General features: G+C 40.3%; 1 protein-coding gene across 4 annotated transcripts in view; it reads right to left on the bottom strand.

Moving 5' to 3' along the window:
- WARS2 (tryptophanyl tRNA synthetase 2, mitochondrial) overlaps nucleotides 1-24,524 on the bottom strand; it is a 102,864-nt gene that overhangs the window by 69,583 nt on the left and 8,757 nt on the right. The window contains exon 1 of one of the 4 annotated variants that reach the window (XM_018045978.1): nucleotides 10,001-10,145. The exons of the other annotated variants lie outside the window; for them this stretch is intronic. Coding sequence (XP_017901467.1) covers nucleotides 10,001-10,045 — 45 coding nt within the window. The 5' untranslated portion in view covers nucleotides 10,046-10,145. Of the gene's footprint in view, nucleotides 1-10,000; nucleotides 10,146-24,524 lie in introns of those variants that run through there. 4 annotated transcript variants of the gene reach the window in all.

Raw genomic sequence — 24,524 nt, forward strand, 5'->3', positions numbered from 1 at the left:
ATTATCACTGTATAGAATGCTCTTTTCTACCTATGTCCCTGTGTAAAAAATTCTCTAACGTCCTCTAACCCCTACAGAGTCTGAATTCAACACCCAGGCAGTTGTAGCTGGGTTTCATGGTCAGCTCAGTCAGTTGAGGAAAACCTGAACTAACCACTGGTGGCCTAGGATAAGTGAAACCAAGATGCCAGAAATTCTTACATCCAACAAATGAAGGAACTCCATGACCTCGGTGTTTTGAAACTTTGAGAGACAGCATGAATATCTTGCAGGGTTCCCTAGTGACTCATAAAGAATCTGCCTGCAATGCAGAAGACCCAAGTTTGATCCCAGGGTGGCGAAGGAAATGGCTGCCCACTCCAGTATTTTTGCCTGGAGAATTCCATGGACAGAGGAGCCTGGTGGACTTCAGTCCATGGGATCACAAAGAGGCAGACACGACTGAACAGCTGAGCGCACACACACACAATACTACAGACAGAGAAAAAAAAATTCTAAAGCTATTTTCTTGGTATAAAAATATTTCACCAAAAAAACTCTGACTATCCTAAATACTGCTAGGTGAAAGAAGTCTCATTTTGCAGGACCCATGGCCCCCTTTCTCATCATCCAACTTGTAGACTGACACAATTTCCAGGGTTGTTTGAACAGTATTTGTTTCAGTTCAGACCCTTCTGTCAGCTCATTCTGTTAAGTCAACTTTAGAATAAGTTAGAAAAATGACAAAGTCAAGCAGTAAAATATGATGACTGTGATAACTTGTCTGGTTATTTATCGTGATTAAGCAGTAGGCTTTAGCACCACACTGCCTGGGCTGAGTGCTGGCTTTATTACTTATATGGTCTTAAACATCTACAAAATGGGATAATAATATACCAGACTCACAGGGTAGATGACAGGATTGTGATGAGTTTATTAGTGTAAAGTGCTTAGTGCCTGGCATGGAGTAAGTTCTCCAGAAGTTATCTGCTCATTGATGGAGGTCAAATTTTTAAGTGTTTAAATATTTTCACCCAACCATCCAACAATAGGGCTTCCTAGATGGCGCCAGTGGTAAAGAACACACCTGCTAATGCAGGAGACACAAGAGAGACGGGTTTGATCCCTGCATTGGGAAGATCCCCTGGAGGAGGGCATGGCAACCCACTCCAGTATTCCTTCCTGGAGAATCCCATGGACCGAGGAGCCTGGCGGGCCACAGTCCATAGGGTCACTAAGAGCTGGACATGACTGAAGTGATTTAGCATGCACATATGCATTCAACATACAGAAATGTGTCCTACAGAAATACTCCCATTAGAATGTAAGTCTACCTGGCATTCCCTATATGACTAATGACAAAAGGGCTACAAGCAACTACATGTCCATTAGGGAACATACTAAATAAACAGCAGTTTTATTTTCAAATGATGGTATACTATGCAACAGATAAGAAGAATGTAAGTACTAAGAGCACAGAGTGGAGATGAAGAGGCCCAACTCTTAAGTCAAAGGGCCAAATCCAATACCAGCTCTGTACATACGAGCTGTGTTTCCCTGTGCAAGTCACTGAACTTTCTCATAAAATGGGTGTAATAATAGCACCCTCCTCAAGGCCTGAGAACAATGCTTAGCCCACAGTGGTTCTATACAGACATTTATTAAACAGACGACTGTTGACAAGGAAGGCGAATACACATTTAACTTAACAGTGGTTACCTCAAAGAGTGGGAATATGCAATGACTACCTTTTTGACACTCTTGTATTTATTTAACTCTTTTTAAGGGCATGAACATTTTTTGTAGCCAAATTTAAAAAAATAAATGCCTGGTTTTACTGCATATGGCCTGACGATGATATAATTACAAGAGTCTCATACCAACAGGAATGTTAGGTATTATCATTTTCATTTTACATAATGGGATATAAAGACATGAATAAAGTGAAGTGATTGATTAAGCTCACACATGAAGTTATTTTTAAGATGGAACTATAGAACGGAAACAACATAATGTAGTAGAAAACACATTTTGGGGATCAGACAGTCCTGTATCAGGTTCAACTGCTTCTACATATCCCAGCACTTTGTACAAATTCTTTAATCTCTCTGAACTTCTGTTTGATAATCTGAACAATGAGGTTAATAATAATAATGGCCAATATTTGCTAAGTGCTTACTATGTGCAAATACTCTAGCAAGAGCTATGAATGCATTATCTCATTTAATCCTTAGAAAAAGCCTTATGAGGTAGGTAGTATTATCAACTCTGTTTTATAGGTGAGGAAACTGAGGCACAGAGGGGTTCAGTGAGCAGTGAATATCTAATAAATAGTGGAGTCAGGGCTTGAACAGAAGCAGATCAAATTCAGCTATACATGCTTCACTTAGTCCAGAGACTTGGTGCACGCACATGAAGGAGAGGGACCCACTGCAGGACAGAGTGGACTCCTGGAACCACCAGCAAGCCCCCCTGTGAGACCAGACTCTCTGTAGATACTTCAGAGGGAGCGTTTGAGAATACAACAAAGCACTCAATAAATCATTTGCTTTTATCCCTCCGCTTCAATAAATGATGCTACCGCCTAGACTGTACAACCTCAAATCTGCTGTAACTTTACATTCACATGATGAACTTCTATGGGGATGTGTGACTCTCTCTCTTGCGCTGCACACAGTAAAGATAATTGCCCTGTGTACTTCTTGTTTTCCTTTAGAAGTGGTGGCCAGGACAGGGCAGGTGACAGGGCCAATGGCTCTTATTCATCTGGGCAGCAGCTTGGGTGCTAATTCTAAACACAGGTGGTGAGAGAGACCGCCAACAGGAAGGGGGAAGGAATCGCTGCTGACATGTGCAACTGGCAAGATTGATGGTTTCCCTCTCTCTTTCTCCCCAGTGCGTCGGCCTGGGGGCAGAGACGCAGGAGCTGCTGTGCTGGGGACAGTAAGATACACAGCGCAACGTCTACCTCGCGGCAACGCTGATTAATGAGACTGAAATGACACAGAAAACAGCCGGCGCTTCGGGAGGAGAATTCACAGGCCTTCCTTTCTTTAATGATTTCAACAAAAGCAGTTCCCATAAACAGCTGGGTTTGAACTGGAATACCCCGTGGTTACAGCAAGGCAGGGGTGTATTTGGTGGAATGTGTGGAGCAAAGGGTGAGGGTATAAGGGGAGTTTGTAATGAATTAAATTCACTTGTGATCACTGGGTACAAATCATAATGAATGAATTCCTTTCCTCTGTCTGTTTGGCTGAAAAATGTCATAAAGTTCTGGCTAAGATATTTACTTACCTAACCATGTAAAGAGGACATAGGAATACACTCACAAAGACTTTCCACCCCAGTGAAGGCACTCATGTAGTTTTTTTAGGGCTGAGAGGTGGTATCATCAGTTTGTCATGTTTTACCATAGTTACATAATGTATGTACTAAAACACAGCACTTTCTTTTTGAGAAAAGATGAATTTGAATACCAAATATTATTTCTAGTACTTAGTATCAACTATTTACAAGGTATATTCACTTGGATTTCCCACCAGCAGCTCTTCAAACTTAATATGATACCCAAAATTAAATCTACTGACTCATAACCTTCCAGTAAACTGCCCACAAACCTGCTCTTCTGCATTTTCAATCGTGGCTAATGACAGAACCATCCACTCAGTCTCCCAAATGTAGCAGCCACCCAGATTCTTTTGTTTCCTTTACCAAATTCTGTGGGTTAAAATTCGGACTCCTTCAATCGCTAGATATGTGATCTTTGGCGAGTATTGGGTTGACCAAAAAGTTCATTTGGGTTTTTCTGGAACAGTGTATAGAAAAACCCTAATGAACATTTTGGCCAACCCAATAGTTGTGCCTCAGTTTCTTCCTCTGAACCAACATTTTAATAGTGTTAATACTATTTCATAGGGTCATTATAAGAATTAAATATATTAGTACATAAAAAATGCTTAAAATAGTGCCTGGCACAAAGGAAGTGCTCAATAAATATTAGCTATGATTGATCTTAAATGTGCTCACTGCATTTATATACATAAAATTACGTGAGGTGGTGGATGTGTTAACTAACTTCATTGCAGTAACCACTTCACAATATATATGGGTAACAAACCATCTTGTTGTTCACCTTAAACATACAATATGTCAAATATATCTTAAACTGGAAAAAAATCAGCTGTTATTATTAACTTTACCTAACCAATTGCTAAATCTTCAGGGATAGTTTCCAACACAATTTCACTACTCCCTCTCCATCAACAGTCTAATCTGCAATCACTTAACCTGTGCTGTTTCAGTGGCTTCTGTCTAGCATCGATATCCTCCATATCACTACCTGAACTATCTTTTTAAAAGAGTGAATCTCCACTGGTTTGTCCTTTTCTACAGAGTCAAGTCCAAACCCCTCAAGTTAGTGTATAAAATCCTTCATAATCTGACTTCACACACATACAGATAACAGACCTGGCAGGGGCCAGTAGCTCCCTGAATGAACGCTAATTAAGCAACTGAGAAGTCTCATTAGAAACTCCAGGTTAATGATTTATAGTTAATATTTTATAACATGCTATTTTTCATTTATCATCCTTAGCATCAGAGCCAATATCATATTCAATTAAAACCACAAGAGCAATCTTCAGGATCTATAATTTAAAACCCAAATGTAAAAAATATTTATATGCCAACTGATATTATTCTAGGTCAGATTAAATTTAGAGCATTTCCATTGCTGGGTGTAGTGGGTTGAGTATGTCTCTCCACCAAATTCATGTCTATCTAGAACTTCAGAATGTGACCTTACACAGAAGTAGGGTCTTTGCAGATGTAATTAAGACGAGATCATACCAGATTAGAGTGGGACCTAAATCCAATGACTACTGTCCTTACAGAGAGGAGATAACACATAAAGATACAGAGGGTTTCGGTCATGTGCCGAAGGAGACAGAGATGGCAGTGATGTAGCTGCTAGTCAAGGAACACCCGTGTTTGCAACAAGTCACCAGAATCTAGTAAAGAGTCCAGGAAGGATTCTTCCCTAAAGCCTCTGCAGAACAGCACAGCCCTGCTGACACCTTGATTTCAGACTCTGAGCCACCAGGCATGTGACAGGATACATTTCTGTTGTTTTAAGCCATCTGGTTTGTGACACAGTTAATGCAGCCTTAAAGAATAATACACTTGGATAATGCGGTAAACTAATGCAATGAGTCTTTCAGGGTCAGTCTGTTAGGATACTGAGCTTCTTCTCCAGAGCTGCCCAAGCCCATGCTGGGGCCAGGCAGACTAGAACACGAGCATTCTGCATTGGCTATCATGACCGGCCAGACCACAACCACACATATGCAGGTAGTGGTGCTGAGGTCAGGAAGCATTTTTATTAGGTTCAGTTCAGTTCAGTTCAGTTGCTCAGTCGTGTCCGACTCTGCGATTCCACAGCACGCCAGGCCTCCCTGTCCATCACCAACTCCTGGAGTCTACCCAAACCCATGTCCATCGAGTTGGTGATGCCATCCAGCCCACATCAAATAAACAAATAGCTAAAAGCAATGACAGGGATGTAATGAGTTGCTGCTACTTTGTTCTGGGAAAAACCAAAGGTCTAGGATCATATTTGCATTGCTTCTACAAAATTACTGTATATAGTTAGCTTTGCTCCATTTATTCCTTTCATTTAAACAGTAGATCTGAAATTTCCCCACACTAAATAATAACTCGGAAAATGTAAACTTACTCTTAGCGAATACCATTTCCTTTGGTCCAAAAAATATTGATTGTGCATCATTCTTCTGATGAAGCAGTATGACACATACTATTTGAAGAAAAGCTATAACAAACCTAGACAGCATGTAAAAAAAGCAGAGACATCACGTTGCAAACAAAGGTCTATATAGTCAAAGCTATGGTTTTCCCAGTAGTCATGTATGGATGTGAGATTTGGACTATAAAGAAGTCTGAGGGCTGAAGATTTGCTGCTTTAGAAGTGTGGTGCTGGAGAAGACTTTTGAGAATCCCTGGGACAACAAGGAGATCAAACTAATCAATTCTACAGGAAATCAGTGCTGAATATTCATTGGAAGGACTGATGCTGATGCTGACGCTCCAATACTTTGGCCACCTGATGCGAATAGCCAACTCTCTGGAAAAGACCCTGATGCTGGGAAAGATTGAGGGCAAGAGGAGAAGGGAAAAATAGAGGATGAGATGGATAGATGGCATCACTGACTCAATGGACATGAGTTTGAGGAAACTCGGGAGAGAGTGAAGGACACGGAAGCCTAGTGTGCTACAGTTCATGGGGTTGCAAAGAATCAGACGACTTGGCGACTGAACAATAACAAACACTGCTGTTCTCCCCCAAAAGGGCTTTTTTTTTTCTTTGAAACCTTAAGAGATGATTTTTTGGCATAATGACCCCAGCCCAAATCATTTTGAGATACAAGTTTTCTTAGATAATAAACAGTGAACTATTTCTCTTAAAAACTAAGAAAACATATCTATAATCTTTCTTTGAAGCTCTTTAGAAGGATTTTTTTTTCGGCTGTGCCATGTGGCTTGTGGGATCTTAGTTCCCCAACCGCGGGTTGAACCCGGGCTTCAGCAGTGAAAATGTGGAGCCCTAACCATTGAACCACTAGGGAACTTCCTAGAAAGAATTCTTATAATGCTTTGTATGAAATAAACTTGGGGGGAAGAAAGGTAAAATTCACATTCGGAAACCAGTGTCAGCTGATCATTAATTCACCATCCCTCTTTATATTTGAAAGATCTCAGGAAGTTAACAATGATAGCCCATAATGTTGAAGAACAAATAATCCAACACATTTTCAGCATGCCACATAGTTTCCTGCTTGTCACATTTTTGAGCCTCTTATACAAGTTCTGAAAAATCTGGTAACTTATGCAGATCCAGAGGCTGTGTTGTCAAAGAAGTGTCAGCATAGAGGTCATTTCAGAGTTTCCAATTCTTTATACTTATTAATGTGTGTCTGACTTTTCTGAAACCCCATGGACCGTAGCCCGCCAGGTTCCTCTGTCCATGGGATTTCCCAGGCAAGAATACTGGAGTGAGCAGCCGTTTTCTTCTCCAGAAGAATCTTCCTGACCCAGAAATCAAACTCACATCTCCTGTATTGCAGGCAGATTCTTCACCACTGAGCCATCAGAGAAGCCCCACTCTTGTTATTAAACCTTAGGGTTTTTCACAGTTGAGTTTTTAGCCCTTCCTTTAAAACTTCACCACCCCCACATTCAATTTTCTATTTATGTTTAATGGAAATGTCATAGTTCTGATTTGCACACACTGTGTGTGTATACATGTACAAAATAACTCTGCATTCCTTAGTCAGTTGTCTCATTGTGCCCAATGAAATTCAAGACTATTTCTTTAATTAAGGGAGACTTGTTTTTTCTGATTGTTTATACAAATTGATGACATTTTTTCATTCTGCTTTAAACTGTCTCATCATTTATCATCAACTAAGCTGAAGAAACATTTATCTCATTTATAAAGTAATACAGTATCATAGTTTCATTTCTCTGATTCCAATTATTTTATTTGGAATTTGTGCATTTTTGTGCTGATCAAGTTGTAAAATAGAAACCAAAATAATTATTCTCCTTTATATTTTAGTTTGATTTTCAATTTTAAAAACCTACCTTTATTCATCAATGAATATTTGTCATGTCCCTTTTGAAGTAAACAGTTTTCCAATAAATTTCCAAATCTGACTATTTTTACATAGTTTATATACATATAAGCATATTCTATTTTTATAAACATACTTTGAGTCAAAAATCAAAAATTTTCAACAACTTCACCACATAGCAGCACTCACTTTCAAATTGTAATGATTTTAAATACAATTTCCCTTGGCATTTTTGAGACCCTTTCCTCTTCAATTGGAAATTTTTTTGTGGCACATAATTCTTTTTTATGACTAAATATTAGTAAGTAAAAATAATTAGTATATGTAACAGAATATTCCCATCTTCAACAGTTTCAATCAGATGGCTTGAAAGTACATCTTCAAAGCAGTACCTTATTTTTCAGCTACTTAGATGACAAATTACTATATACTGAATAATGATTAATGATTAAATACTTGGTACCACAAACGACACTGGTGTTTGCCTCAGTTCTTGGACATTTTTGTGAAAAATAACACTAACTTATTTTTTATATTACTATTAAATAATCGTAGTTATTGAGAAAGTAACTGCAGATGCTTGTGTCATAACCATCAAATAATGAAGAGCGAGAAATGTATGTACCACGTAAAACAAAGCTGTTTTGTGTAGACAGGCAGAACCCCAGCTGTGTGAAAAGGATGCTATTGAAATGTCATCAGTTGAGTTATACGAAAGTATAACATATAGATGATTTTCTTTTTTTATTTTCCATCTTGATGACAATTTTTTTTAAAAAAGCACTGTTGGAGAATAAATAGCCCAGTGACCTATTAGAAGAATTACATAACAAAGTATTTTGCAAGTTCTCTTGTGTTTGTAGCAATTTTGCTGGTTCCTATCCCACCAGCACTGATGACTTAAGAAGACCCAAGAAGACTTAAGAAGTTAAATGTATTTTTTCAGCCTTTTTTTCTCACTGCTTCACTCCATGAATTGTCTACTTCTTTTAGTTACCTGAAGAAGCCATATTCTTTCCAAAATTGAACCCTTTGCACATTCACTTCTCTCTGCCTGGCGTGCCTTTCACCTGCCAAATTTCAATTTATCTTTTAAGACTCAGTTCAGTTGTCACCACATGTATGAAGTCTTCCCCAGCTTCCCTAGGTTTAAGCTGAGTTAGTTGCTCCTTTAAGTACCCACAATGCTTTGTTCTCCCTCTAGTCCAGCATTGGATTGGGCTGTAATTTACTTTTCCAGCAATTCTGCTACCCTCACCAGCCAGTGAAATTCTCACGGGCAAGATCCATGTTTCTTAACATTCTTAACATCAACAGAGTAGAGGTTTAATATATGTACATAAGTGAGGTAGAAATGAATACTAACTGTATGACACTTCCACAGTGCAGGAGCTGGAAGTCTGGTCTTATCTTACTCAGCGTCCCCAGGGAAGAAGAGAATGAGGGAAGGACATTCACAAGACTAGAAGGACATTTTCAAATTATCCTTTCCCAGGTTCCCTATGCATCTTTTAGTCAACAACATCTACAACTATCAGAACACCTTTCCAAATTCTTCATGTATGGCAATCTTTTTAAGATCTTTTTGATTCTTTATTTAATTTGTTACAGTCTTATTTCTGTTTTCTGTTTTGGTTTTCTGGCCCCAGGGCATATGGGATCTTCACTCCTTGACCAGGAATCGAACCTGCACCCCCTGCACTGGAAGGGGAAGTCTTAACCACTGGACTGCCAAGGAAAGTCCTGTATTGCAATCTTAGCTGAATCCTTAATAACACAGTATTGGAATAAAATGTGCTGAAAAAATTATTTCTATGAACCCTTGATAAAGTTGTTCAACTCTGCTCAGAACGTAAGCAATCTTACTTTAAGGTTCAGAATGGATTTTATGTGATAATTTCCTGATTTTATTTTAACAAGGTACAGTTAGAAGGCCATTTGCAAGTATACAAAGAGCTCACAGTGTAAATTCAATTTGATTTTTGACTAGCGCTGCCCTTAGGTAGAGTGTGCCTACCCTACAATACAGCACTATTTCCTTTTTCTGGAAGAGGCAGCGTGCGCTGTTCCCACCCCCAACTCCCTGGCCCCCGCCCCTGCCCCGCCCCCAAGGAACCCAGGAGCACGCCTAATCCAGCAAGGGCAGAAACACAACAGAACACTGCAGGGTCAGGATGTTTTGAGTTGAGTGAGGGGACGGGATTTATGGGAAAACTGAGTGGAAATGTGTTTATGTTTTTTAATCTGAATGCTTAAAAAGGATACATTAACAATCTCAAAATCAACATCAGATGTTGTGTGATGACTTCAACATAACAAATAACCTCTTAAAACAAAATATTTTGAAATCCAGTTCCTCCTTTGCTCACCTGCTGTTGCTCTGGTTCAAGGGGCCAGGGCTTCCACTGTGACATTTCCGAACAACCAAAAGCAACCTGGAGAAAAATGCTTTGGTCCTACTAGTGTCCCTGGTGGTAATGAAACAGCAAACTCCTGACATTAACTGGCAAGTTGAGCAGAAATGTATGTTTTAGTATCAGAATTATTTCAACTTCCCCTCCCTAGGAAACAACTGATTTGGAATATTAATTCACTGATTTAAAATAAAAACAAGCCCATGCTATTTTTAAAATAAAGGATAATAAAACAGTTTTCCCAATGAAAAAGTTACACTTTACTAGTCTCATGCTTCTGTATACCACAGGTGCTCCAACTATAATTACTGACTAAAGGAGTGTCATCACCAGTATCTCCTCTTAGAAAAATAAAAGACTAGAAGTCTTTGTTCTTTTCTTTTTCAAGCACTGTCCATCCTTGCCTTCCTTTCCCTTCCATCTTTTACTTTTTACTTGTAAAAGTACAAGCCATTAAATCTGAAATCTGGATCTTCACTTATTACATCTGATACAGAATTCCTAACATGGGTTCCAAGTCTAACACACAAGCCAGTCATTCAGCTTTAAATAAGGACATCTGAATTATCTAAGTTACCAGAATTTAGTAACTCAGATGAGAAGGCAAAAGCAGGAAGGCACAGGTTCTTTGGGGGACCCTGAAATTGCAAATAGAGGCCCAAATACGACATTTCTGAACCTGGGCCAGAAGCTATAAGCAGCAGATTAATGTGTGCTAGATATAACAACTCAATCAGCCAGCATTGCCAAAATACCACTGCCATCCCTCATCCTAAGGAAACTGAACAAAAACTGAGGGCTTAGACAAAAGGTGTCATGCATTAAGTCCTGTTTCCAAACTGCAAACTGTTAAGGGCTTGTCTAATGACTATACTTGATTTCACCTAGGCCCTCATTTAGGGTCAAGAATAGTTTAATTCAATTAAAATAAACTTTCAATACGCACATGTAGATAACAGACCATCCATCCATCCACTAATCCTGCTTTCCTTCCTTCCTTCCTCCCTTCCTTTCTCCCGACCATTTATCCATCCATCCACCCATCCTTCCACCTATCCATTCAAATATTTATTGAGGACTAACCATGGTACAAACACTGTGTTCTTGTACCAGTGGGGATACAAGAGCAATATATGATCCCTGCCCTTGAGAATTCTGTAGCTCAATGACTATGGCGCCATGCCTAGCAATTCACTGGTCCATTTTATTTACAGCTAATTTTAAATCTCTAGTCTACTTAAGACCCAGGAGCTCCCCTCTCATTAGATGACCCTAGGCCATCTTTACTGAGTTCAATATGTAGCATCAGCTTCCCTACTCGGTACTGCCAAGTATTTCCATGTAGATAACGATCTTCTTTCCTCTTTTGTGTTAGAGAGGAAAATCCCTCTAACATTAATCTTTTCCCACAGTGCTACCAATTCTATACCTTCTTGTGTTCTTAAGAATATTTATCCATCAAGTTTTCTTCTGCTTTCTTCCATCTTAAATCTTACCTCTTTATACATTCTTTCCCATTGTGTAGAAATACAGAAAGAGGTCTAGCCCTATATGGAGTTATTTCTTCCTTTTCTACTCTTCCCCAAAATTATCATGAGAACCCTATACTTGCCACCACCACTCTTAACTCCCCATAAACTGGTTTCTCAACCACCAAGTTACTACAGCTTTTCTAAATCAATAATTGTTCCTTATTCCTTCACTCCAACAGCCTCATCTGCCTTATTGTTCTTCAAAGACCTCTTTGAATCTAACAACTGACACTCTTTATTATCATACTTCAAAGCCCTCTCCTTGTCCAGAAAACTACACTGTGTTGCTTGTATTTTTGCCTACCTGGTATCTCCAATATTGTCTCTGTTGGTTCCCGATTTTCCATTCTTACTTGCTAAATGGGGTCCTATGCCACAGCAGCTGTTTTTGCCTTTGTTCTTCTATGACAGATAAAACTCACTGAAGGAAGAGACTCCCTTCTTCGCCTTCTCTTGCTCCCCAGTTGGGTCAAAGAATGGCTCATTGAATTGAGCAGTTTCAAGGACCACGCCTGGGTCCTGTTTGTTACCAGGTGAATCCTGCCCTTTCTTCCATCCCTATGAGCCTGCCTGGAGCCAGGCTCCCCAGACTCCCCTCTTCCCTTATTAAGAGGTCAAGTTGATCTCTTGCACCCTCTATCTCAGGCTGCTGGTAATTCACATCCCAGCATTTGGGTCTGGGCTTTAGGTAAAGAGTCTCTGGCCTAATCAAGTTTATCAGAGCTACACATGAGGGTATCAGGCCCATGCTAAGTTGATGATAAAACAGTATTTTAATTCTCATAGGCCACTGTACCCAGCAAAGCTCACACAGAGGGGATTCTTTAAAACTAAGAAGGGGTCCAGACAGATAATGGCACTAAATAAAATTTTCTTTAAAGGACAAAAGTAAATAAATATCTTTTAAAAAGGGACTCCCTGGTGGTCCAGTGGTTAAGAAGCCCCTTGCAATGCAGGGGACTTGGGTTTGATCCCTAGTCAGGGAACTAAGATCCCACATGCAGTGGAAGATACTGCATGCTGCAGCTGGGACCCAACACAGCCAAGTAAGTAAGCATTAAAAAAAAAAATCACAGGAGTCTGTGAGGGGCTGAGCTGAGATCAGGCTCAGTTCTAGACACTGGTAAAACAAAGGTGAAGGAAAAGATATAATCCCTGCATTTCTGGAGTGTATCTTCCAGCGAGCTGAGCATGCATGCTAAGTTGCTTCAGCTGTTTCTGGCTCTTTGCAACCCTATGGACTATAGCCTGCCAGGCTCCTTTGTCCATGGAATCTTCCAGGCAAGAAGACTGGAATGGGTTGCCATTTCGTCCTCCAGGGGCCCTTTTCAGCAAAGGGATTGAACCTGCGACTCCTGCATTGCAGGCAGATTCTTTACCGCTGAGCCCCGGGACAAGCCCCCAGCTATAGCTATAGGGACTTTATATAAGGAATGGGGCCACTCAGCTCCTCCAACTCACTGTGTTCTGCTGCAGCTTCAGAGCCAGCAGGGCAATAGTGTGATCTGCCCTTGCTCCAATCTTTCCTGCTTGTGCATCCCTAAAATTCTTTTAGCAGAACTCAAAATCTTTTTCATGTTCAATGAATAATAAAGAGCTCAAAATGCTAAATATTTGGTTGACGTGAAGATAACTAAATCCATTTGTATTAAAGTACATCAAATAATAACAACAACAGTAGCAAATATATATTGAGCACTGTGGTATGCCAGGCTCTTTTCTTCACATTGCTGCTTAACTGTTGCAACAAACCTGTAACAAAACAGTAGGTGATACAATTAGTCCCATTTCACAGGTAAGGTGAGTAAGGCACAGAGAGGGTAAGTCACTTGGGAAAGAGGTGGCTGGGCCAGGAAGTCTGGCTCTAATAATGACTTGACTTCACCGCCTTCCCTTCATTTTGCTTTTAAGCCAGGGAGGGGATCTGAGAGCAGGTAAAAACTATAGAAAAAACAACTCACCAACTACATAAAGGGTTAGTCCAGCCTGCACTGAGTGTGTGAGTGCCTAGTGTTATCTGACTCTGGCGATCCTTTGGATTGTAGCCTGCCAGGCTCCTCTGTCCCTTCTCTAGGCAAGAATACTGGAGTGGGTTGCCATATTCATTCTCTGGGGAATCTTCCCGACACAGCAATCGAACCCGAGTCTCCTGTGTCTCCTCCATTGTATGCAGATTCTTTACCCACTGAACCACCAGGGAAGCCTCTAGTCCATCCTGGTAATAACCAAACACAAGCTGTGAGCATGTGCACAGAGCTTAGTGGGGACAATGCTGCTTTGCTTGATGTATGGTTTGGAGATTTCACTTGTGTTTGTTAATGGAGGAGACGTATTTGTTGTTTTCAATGCAGGATCTAAATGGAAAAGAACAGGAAGATTCTGAGAATAAAATCTAAACAATGAGAGTGTGGATGGTACCATTTTGGAGCAGAATAATAGCTCAGTAAAGAATCTGCCTGCAATGTAGGAGACCCAGATTCGATTCCTGGGTTGGGAAGATCCCCTGGAGAAGAAAAAGGCAACCCACTCCAGTATTCTTGCCTGGTGGATCCCATGGACAGAGGAGCCTCGCAGGCTACAGTCCACGGGGTCACAAGTACGGACATGACTTAGCAACTAAACCACCACCACCATCTACCGGATAACCTGAACAAGGCACACAACCAGAGTGCCACTGTCCACGACACCGCTTTCGGTAAGCTGGCCAGAACGCAGCCAGGGTTTCTCCAGCTTCCGAGGTCAGCATGGGAGACTTGGGAATTGCTTGGCGACCATTCCTGTCCACAAAGAAAAGTAATGTCCGTGATTAGGGCTTGGCAACTCTTCCTGTCACCCCCTACCAGCATAAGAGACAGAACAGCAACTGCCCTATGATTATACCTATTGCAGAAGCTATAAACTAATCCCTAAATACAATCTGCAAAGACCCAAACTAATCTTGCTTTATCAGAGCTTAGAGTTAGATGGCCTCTAGCTACTTAAAACACAGCCATATGCCCTTGATATTACAGGACCTATTATGCAAGGCTCCTCCCAATCCCAGAGGATACCAAATGACATGCCATTGCTTGCTGTTGCTTCCTATCCACATTTTTAAATAACAGAATAGAACGGAAAAAAAAAAAAAAATCCAGCCACAATTGGCTCCAGTTGGTGTGAATAATGAGATGTGGTTGTCAGAATCCTGGAAAGCTGCCAGCTTGGTCATTAGCTGGCCAGATACTGGGCCCACTTATAAGGAGGATAAGGAATACAACTTAAAATGAGGTCAGTTTTAAGAAGACTTTGAAAATATGGCATTTGGATGTGAGATGAAACAATCTTAGGAATTAAAATCCTCCTTGTATTAAGTGCTCTCCTTAAGAAAGGGTACAGGTTGTGATGAGATGAAGCTTCCTCAGTTTTGGGAGTCAAGCTTTGCCCAGTTAAAATCTGGCCCCTTTTTTTGAAGTGTATGATGGAAGAATCCTAGCTTTGACAAGTTGGCAGTAATCCTTGTGATCTATTTTACTGGGATATATATTGTCACTGCAAAAATAAAACATACTACAAAACTGGAGAGCAGACCCTGCCTGTGATCATTAGACAGACTGGACCAAGTGCCTCAAGCCTTTGATGCCCCTGACATATTATTTTCTGGATGGTGTCCAGCAACCCAATGCAGAATAGCTTTTTCTCTACTGTATCCAGATGGCAAATGGAAGAGATCAAATTCAACAGTTTCAGAGCTAACCTTAATGGATGTGAAAGGCTGGCTTCTCCACCAGCTTTTCAGGGATCTACAATACAAAAAAGGCCTTTGAACAAAGAGACAAATAATTGACTTTATTTTCCCCCCTCTCTCTTCAAAACTAAACCATGGATGTAGTAATCTGGTTCAAATCCATCTTCTGGTTGAAAAGGACAGCCAAATATCTGATCAGCTCTAATCACTGGCACTCTCATGACACTTTCTGTGAAGTTCAGATGGGTGTTGCTCTTAATATTCTGGACAGCTTTTTTTTTTACCTTTTAAGCAAATATTTTCAATCTTCCTCTGTTACCTCCAAACTTTAATAATATTTATATATATATATATATTCTTAAATGTTTAGGCAGCAGCATTTTATAGTAAGATTCACACACCACTTACTAAAGGCTGAATTTCAGAATTGGTGACCATGAGCCTTGCACATTTGTGTTATTGTATACGCACACACTAGAACGTCACTGAGTCCTTTTGTACAGGAAGGCATATGGTATGACAGTCTACCTCCTTCTTCGGACAAAAGATTTCACTCATTGAAGTGCCGGGACTACTTCATTATTAAATAATTTCACATAAAAACCCTATGGTGTAGATCATAAGACCAGCTTTGTAACTAGTAAGTGGTACAGGAGACAACAATAAAGAAGAGGGCTTTCAAAGAAAGGAATGTTTACCTTCCACGAGCCAACAAAACAGAAAGGTCCGCTTCAAACAGGAGTTCTTAAGCTGGGTTCATGGACTTGTAAAACTGTACACAAAATTTTTAGAGTTTATGTACATATTTTTCTAGGTAGAAGGTCCGTATTTTAATCAAAGGAAATAGTGACACGTCCCCCACCCCCCAAAGTATAAGAACTCTGAGGACAAGACTTAATGGAAACAAGATGAGGTACATTAACATATCTAAAGAAAGAATATGCCTCCTGGAGGGGTGGAAGCTTAGAGAAAGCAGCTCCTTTGGGAAAACTTTGGCCATCTGTTTTAAAGCCACGTCCAAGGGAAATGGTCCTATGACACCACTCAGGAATATGTATGCTCCAAAGTGAGGGCGGCATTTTGGGTTATCACAGCTTAATTACAGTCGCCAGTGAGGAGACCCAAAGACCATCCCCTACCACACACACACACCTTGTTCTGATTCTACACCCATCAAGCTACCTTATTTAATCACCTGGTTTCCCAATTAATTTTTCCTACAAGTAGAGAAATTAAATTTTCCTGCAAGTAATCCGTAAAGAAAAGTAGCTGGTATCCCTGATCATTCTGTCTTCATATAGGATATGTTGTGTGCACGTATGCATGTGCAAAAACTTGAGTGTGTGCCTGTCTGTGTGTGTGTACTGCGCAAATGCACAGATGCACATGAACTGGACTCCTACCTAACTGGCTACTACTATCTTGGCTAGCTCTTCTCATCTTTCCAATCTCTTAAAGTTGAAATGCTCACAGCTTCAGTACTTAGACCTCTTCTCTTTCTAAAAACACTGCCTAAATGATCACACCCAATCTCACAGCTTTAAGCACAGTATATGCTGAAGACTTACAAATTTATGTCTGCATCTAGACGTCTCACTTGAGGTTGGGTCTCATATATTCAACTGTCTACCTGACATCTCCATTCAAATGTTCACTAGTCATCTAAACTTCTGATCTAAACTATTCATCTAAACTTCTGATGTCTAAAATTCAATTCCTGATCTTCAACCCAGTCCCCAAAGTCTTATTCCTCTTGGTGTCTTTACCATCTTAGCAAGTGACAAATTCATTCCCATAGTTGCTCTAGCCAAAAACCTTGGAATCAATCTTGACTCCTTCCTCCCCTCATACTGAGTACATAATCAGTAAACAAACAAACAAACAAACCTTGTTGACTGTACATTCTTTAAAATAAATATCAAGAATCTGACCACTTCTCATCTTTGATGAAATCTTCTTACTGAGCTTCTCTGGTGGCTCAGATGGTAAAGAATCCACCTGCAATGCAGGAGACCCAGGTTTGACCTCTGGGTCAGGAAGATCACTGGAGAAGCAAATGGCTATCCACTCCAGTATTTTTGCCTGGGAAATCCCATGGACAGAGGAGCCTGGTGGGTTACAATCCACGGGGTTGCAAAGAGTTGGACACGACTAAGTGGCTAAACACTCAAGCACATTTCTATTACTCATCCTTGTCCAAGCCACTATCATCCCTTAGGCAGATCTTGTACTGGCCTCTGATTGGTCTTACTTCCATCTTGCTCTTCTATTTTTAACGTAACAGCCAGGGTAAGTTTAAAAACCTGTGTCAGCCTTCCTTCCTCTAAACAAAGCCTTCCAATGGCTTTGCAACTCAATCCTAATAAAAGACAAAGTCTTTGCAATTGCTTCTAAGATACAATTGTCTTCCCCACATCCACCTTCCTGTTAGTCATCTGATTTCATATCTCCGTTATGTCCTGACAGCCATGCAGAAACTCCAATCCTGGGTCAAGGCTAAAAAGCTCATTCTTCACTTACATATTTTGGTAGTTGAGCACTTTTGGTGAGAAATCTTAAAAGAATGTAGAATCTACCCATAAATCTAAGTTGTAGCTTCTTAGGCCCTTGATTCTCAACACTGCTTAATGAACCATTTTTAAAAACGTATGTAGTATTAACAATGTGCCTGGTACTGGTCCAGACACATAAATATTAACTCACTTAATCCTCACAGTAATTCTGGGAGGTAGACATTTTTATTGTCTCCATTTTACAGAAGGAGAAGTTAAGGTATAGAAAAGTTAAACGACTTGCCAAGTATGTATTGCTAGCTGGCTGGAGAGCTTACTAGCTCCAAACTCTGGCAGTCTGCCTATGGAGTTCAAGGTTTTAACTCGTCTTACAGATGAGGAAAATGAGGTATAGATGTCAGTAACCTGCCCAAGGACTTCCAATTACCAAGTAGAACTTGACTTTGAACCCAGGCACTCTGACTTGTACTGCTCATCCGCTAAACCACTACCTGATTCCATTATCTCAGGACTGAAGCTCCCTGAGTGAATTTATACCCATCAGGTTTTAGGGTTCCTGAATTTCCCACTCCAAACTCATCCAGACCCACAGTCATCTCTACCCGCTTTCACCCAGCCTCAGAGTTGATCTGCTTCTCCTGACGTTCATCATTTGCTCTGGATTGCATTTCTTTCCATCTCTTTCCTGAATCTGCAATCTCTCCATCTTTACTGGCTCCTGCAATCATGCTCAAGTCTCCACCATCCCCAAAGACCTTACCTCCAAAAAATTCTCTTGGTCAGATCATTCTTTAAAGCTCCCTTCTCCCTCTCTGGCACATCACTCTCTTTTAGGCTCCTCACAAGAACAGTCCCAACTTCCTCAACTCTCATCTCATTAATTTGCACCAGTGACTTCCAAAGCTGCTGTTGTCGCTAATATCATTAGTGATACACCAGTTATAAACCCTGAGAGCTAATTTTTAGTCTGTATCATACTATAGCACTATTTTGCTCTTCATTTTTCCTTTGAAATTCTCTGCCCTCTTGGAATCCTTTGACCCACAATTTAATGATTCTTCTCTCATCTCTCTATTGGATTTTTCAACTCTGGTCTATCTCTTTCAGTTTAACACTATGAAGGGTTAAAAACTGCTAATTTTTGAAAATTATTTTTCCTACCTTATGTGCTTTTCTTGATGATCTCTCTAAACACATAATTTAAAGTGCTACTCAGCTGACAGCTATCTTGTCAGGGATCTTGGCTTTGGTTTTTTTTTTTTTGGAAGCGTCTCTTCTTTCTCTCCCCCTTCCTTCTTACATGTGGTCGACATGGAAGCTGGATGACCCTCTCTCCACAGTCAGTGTGAAGGCAGGCATTTGACTTTCAGGAAGACAGGAGTCACGGAACACTGACCAAAAGTCTGCTATTTAGACAGAAAAATAAGATGAGGGGAAAGCTGTGTCTCTGTTTGAGTCATAGATATGTTAATATATTCCCAATCAAAATTAAGGACACATGGTCTGCTAAAGAATTTCTGTTCTATTTTAGAATGTGAAAAACAACGTGGGAGATGTCATGTGGATGCTGAAAGATTGGAATTTCCAAGACATTTTAAAGATTGATGGGTACAACTCATCCTGGGTTTAACAAGATGTTTGGCCACTGTAGTCACGAACTTATCAGGAAGATGCTGCAGCTAAACCCCATCTAACAGACAAGACATCCTATCATAAAATAGTTCTGTGATTATGCTAGGTTGATTTTGGGTTTTATTAAACATGTAAATGATAAATTGGTAAGGAAGTATAACAATGAACTTTCCTAAACAACTACTAAAATGTCAATAGGCCATTTTAAAAGAAGAAAATGTTAAGTTCTTTGTAATGTAGATATAAATTCTTCTTGAACCATACTACTGTACTCGTGTGTGTGTGTGTGTGTGTGCGTGCGCACGCGTGTGCATGCTCAGTCACTCATTGTGTCTGACTCTTTGTGACCCCATGGTCTATAGCCCACCAGGTTCCTCTGTCCATGGGATTCCCCAGGCAAGAATACTAGAGTGGATTACCATTCACTTCTCCAGGGGTATCTTCCCAACCCAGGGATCAAACCCACGTTTCCTGCATTGGCAGGCAGATTCTTTACCGTTGAGCCACCTGGGAAGCCCCACTGTACTCTATCATGGTCCAGAGAAAAATGGAATAGCACTAGATGGGAAGCTTGTTATTGTTTAGTCACTTAAGTCATGCCTGTGTTTTGCAACCCCATGGACTATAACCTGCACTCCTCTATCCATGGGATTTCCCACCAAGATGCCTGGTGTGGGTTGCCATTTCCTCCTCCAGGTGGGACACTTACAAATGGCCTTATTGTCTACACAGTGTAACAGTACAATGAGACTTAGGGCTGTTTTCTGTATCTCTGCAGAGCGTACCAAGATCTGTAGAGCAAAGGTCCTAAGGCATGCCTTCACAGGTTGCTTTAAGAAACTTATAATGAACGATTAAGAAAAAGTGTATTGTACCAATGCTGATTCAATAAATGAACATTTTACTTCCTTAAGGAATTGAAAGCATACTCTTAATACTACAAAGCATGATGTCATTTGTTGTATAGATAATATGCATGTTTATTGAACTAGACAGTCTCTTGAGGCAAAACTACACTCAAAATAAAACCTTCTCATCTTAATTCTGTTTTTCTACGCTTTTCCATATACAAAGGTAACAAACTTTAGCATAATTTACAGAGGTAGCAAACCCCAGTATAATCAGATACAGTTATGAAAAACAAGCTGCACCTGTGAAACAATGTATATATCATAAACCCTTTCTTGGTGGAGTGTTCACAAAAACGTCTGAATAAAAAACAACCCCCTCTCCAAATCAAGCTTTCCATCTGTCTTAAAGCAAATGTCCATAAAAAGAGAGAGTATATAAGGAAGGATTTGTTAATTTCTATAAGAAAGAGACAAAGTCCTATAAAATTTCAAAATGGGAGCAATCATTTCCAGCTTAAGAACAGTTTTCCATACATGAGTTTTGTTTTTGTTGTTTGCTTGTTTTTTATTTTAAAGAATCACCACTCTTTAAAGATTGATGGGTACATACAAATTAAAATGGGAAGACAGGTTTTTACAAGGAGAGATAGTGACATTAACAAAGAAGTCAAAGAAAATAGCTCTGAGCAAACTTGGAAATTCTATTAACTCCAGGGCAGGGGATCCATGTAGGTACGACAGCAATGACCTGGAGAAGTGTTTTGGATCTGGACTGTGAAAGGAAGGTTGGAATGTGGGGTTCTAAGGAGTCTAAACTTTATGAGAAGCCCTCAAAGATTTCTGAACAAGGGAACAACATCATTAGCACACTGCTTTGGGGAGGTTAATCTGGTGAGATTGACCCTTACAGCAGAAAGTGAAGAGGAACTAAAAAGCCTCTTGATGAAAGTGAAAGAAGAGAGTGAAAAGTTGGCTTAAAGCTCAACATTGAGAAAACGAAGATCATGGCATCTGGTCCCATCACTTCATGGCAAATAGATGGGGAAACAGTGGAAGCGGTGGCTGATTTTATTTTTTTTAGGCTGCAAAATCACTGCAGATGGTGATTGCAGCCATGAAATTAAAAGACGCTTACTCCTTGGAAGGAAAGTTATGACCAACCTAGATAGCATATTCAATAGCAGAGACATTACTTTGCCCACAAAGGTCCATCTAGTCAAGGATATGGTTTTCCAGTAGTCAAGTATGGATGTGAGAGTTGGACTGTGAAGAAAGCTGAGCGCCGAAGAATTGATGCTTTTGAACTGTGGTGTTGGAGAAAACTCTTGAGAGTCCCTTGGACTGCAAGGAGATCCAACCAGTCCATCCTAAAGGAGATCAGTCCTGGGTGTTCATTGGAAGGAATGATGCTAAAGCTGAAACTCCAATACTTTGGCCACCTCATGAGAAGAGTTGACTCATTGGAAAAGACTCTGATGCTGGGAGGGACTAGGGGCAGGAGGAGAAGGGGATGACAGAGGATGAGATGGCTGGATGGCATCACGGACTCGATGGACATGAGTTTGGGTGAACTCCGGGAGTTGGTGATGGACAGGGAGGCCTGGCGTGCTGCAATTCATGGGGTCGCAAAGAGTTGGACATGACTGAGCGACTGAACTGAACTGAAGGGGAAGGATAGTGTGGAGATGAGAAGAATCACAAGGTTCTCAAGATTGGTAAGAGGTAAAGGAGAGCAAAGTAGGTGAGAAGAATTATATATTATTGAAGACATAATCATCATAAAGCACAGAGGACCCACCAGGTGCTGTGCATTGGCCAAGGGACTTTACACATACGATAGAATTTTGAATCCCCATAAAAGTTTTACCACATGAGTATTACTATTAATACTTTGCAGATGAGGAAACTGAGGTATAGTGAGGTTACATAACTTGCCTGACATCACACAGTTAGCATGTAGTCTGACTGATCCCGAAAGCCATGTCCCTTCTGCTTTACCACACTTCCTCTTCGTGAGAGGTCAGTCAAGTTTAAGATGACAAGTGTAATTTTGTATGACTGTTGAGTCTCTAGACACTGGCTTCTCTGGGTTACTGAGTTTCACAGCTTGGCAGCATGGGGGTGCCTGGAAACTTGCCAGCCACGGGAGAAGCCAATATTGCCTGCACAGAAGGAATTTCCTTCACAACCAAGATGGCCAGGTAACCAGTATCCACGGAGGGCCAACCTGGCTCTCTCCCCAGAACTGGCAAGGGCTCCACATCATCTGGCCCTTAACATCTCCCTTGGGACTCCACCTTCACGCTGCACACTTACCCCCAACCCAAGAGGCTCTTTTCTCTTCCAGTAAATTTATGAACTGGCTGCCCAGACCATTCTCCCCCTGGGAGGACAGGAATCCAAATCAGGGATTTAAGTAAACAGCTCCATTTCCCTTCACAATTACATTCTCCTGCTCCCCAAAAGGGGCCAAACTATCAGAGTAAAGAGCGAGGCTGAATGAATATAAAATAGAATAGTCCATGCAAAGTCTCTATTCATGGGAGTTATAAGGAAATGTTCATGAGAAGCCCTCTGTCTGGTGTATAAAATAAATTCTATTCAATGTTGCTAATTGTGAAGCCTCAACAGCATCCCAACTAATGTACTAATTAGTAATAACACTTCAATTCAATTCATAACAGACTTTACTAAGGACTTTTTGGAATGAGAATCTTTTAGAATAAAATTCTTACTTATTCCTTGTAGAAATGCCCCACAACACTAATTACTTTAATCTCGCCCATCTTCTCACTTTGTATCTCTGTTATTTTTGAAGAAAGCATTCTAGTCATAAATCCCAACTAGACCCTAGATAGTGGTCCCCTGGCCATCCATAAGCTTCAGCACTCACCACCTCCCCTCTGCCTGCAGGGCTGTGCACAGGTTGACCTTGCAGCTATAGACTGTGTATAAACACAACTTCCTACATGCACCTAGGGACTTATGTGTTAAAAGCCCTTATTTTACACAGGGTAATCCTAGTGGCAGTAGCCAACGAGAGACATGGAGATAAATTTATAAGACAGCTTTGCTCCTTTCTCATAACTCACTGAGCCAAACAAGACTGTAAGTTCAGCAACAACAGAGGATGATTTATAATTTCTACTCTGCATGTTATCATGGCAAGATATATAAGTGACTTTCACAGAAGAGATTTAAAAGTTTGCATAGCAGTTATCAGTGTATTAACATGGGTAATTTGCTTCAGAATTTAATGTCTTTTAATACATTTAGTACACAGAATTTGGAATCACTACTACCTAGGGTTACCATCTTGGCTCTGATACTTGCTATGTGACTTTGGGTGAGTTATTTAACCTCTTAGTAGCTTCATCTGTAAAACGGGGCTAATATTAACAATGACCTCATTGCATTGTTAGGATTAAACAAGCTAATGCATGTCAAGTGCTTCAAACAATGTATGGTACATGGTAAACACTCAATAAAAGTATGCTGGTATCTTTTCCCTTCTTATCATATTCCATAATAACTGAAATGATCACAGTCCCATCAGACCAGGGTCCCAAAATGAATTAAACATTGAATTAATTTTAGTACAAATAAGAAAACAGTATCTATTGAACTAAAACTTTAAAGGATACTGACATTTACTTATTTAATTCATCATCATTAAAGAACTGGTAAAAAAAAAAAAAAAAATTCGAGGGCCAAGAACAATTCTGAACATTCTATGCTCTAGAAACATGTATATCTAGAGTGAACAAAGTCTTTCCAAGAAGAAACAAAGGACAAGCATAGAAGAGCTGTGTGGCTTTTAATAGCCCTACTGCTCAGGAGTTCCCTAACAAAACACTCCATGTTGTCCTCAAGATTAAAGGAGAATGTGGGAAGCATTCTGAAAACTACAAAGTGTTATATTAGAGTAGAATATTATTAATGAAAATAACAGATTCCACTTGAAAATTGTTATTTGTGATACACTATGTTTTATTATGTTTCTGAAAGCATTGATGAAAAATCTACAATCATTATCCCAAGAACCTTAAACAAGAAGCAGTGTAACCAAGGTCATTAGGGGCTCCACCCACAATGGAGTTACCTGGGACCGTAGAATCTCACTAGAACACCAGGACAGGAACGCAAAGGAGAAACTGACCTCTCTGTCTGTCTACTGGTTGGTGTCCCAGCCTAGAGGGCAGGGAATGTAAAAGTGGAAATGGAGAG

This window comes from Capra hircus, chromosome 3 (assembly GCF_001704415.2).
Source record: "Capra hircus breed San Clemente chromosome 3, ASM170441v1, whole genome shotgun sequence".
In the NCBI taxonomy this organism is placed as follows: domain Eukaryota; kingdom Metazoa; phylum Chordata; class Mammalia; order Artiodactyla; family Bovidae; genus Capra; species Capra hircus.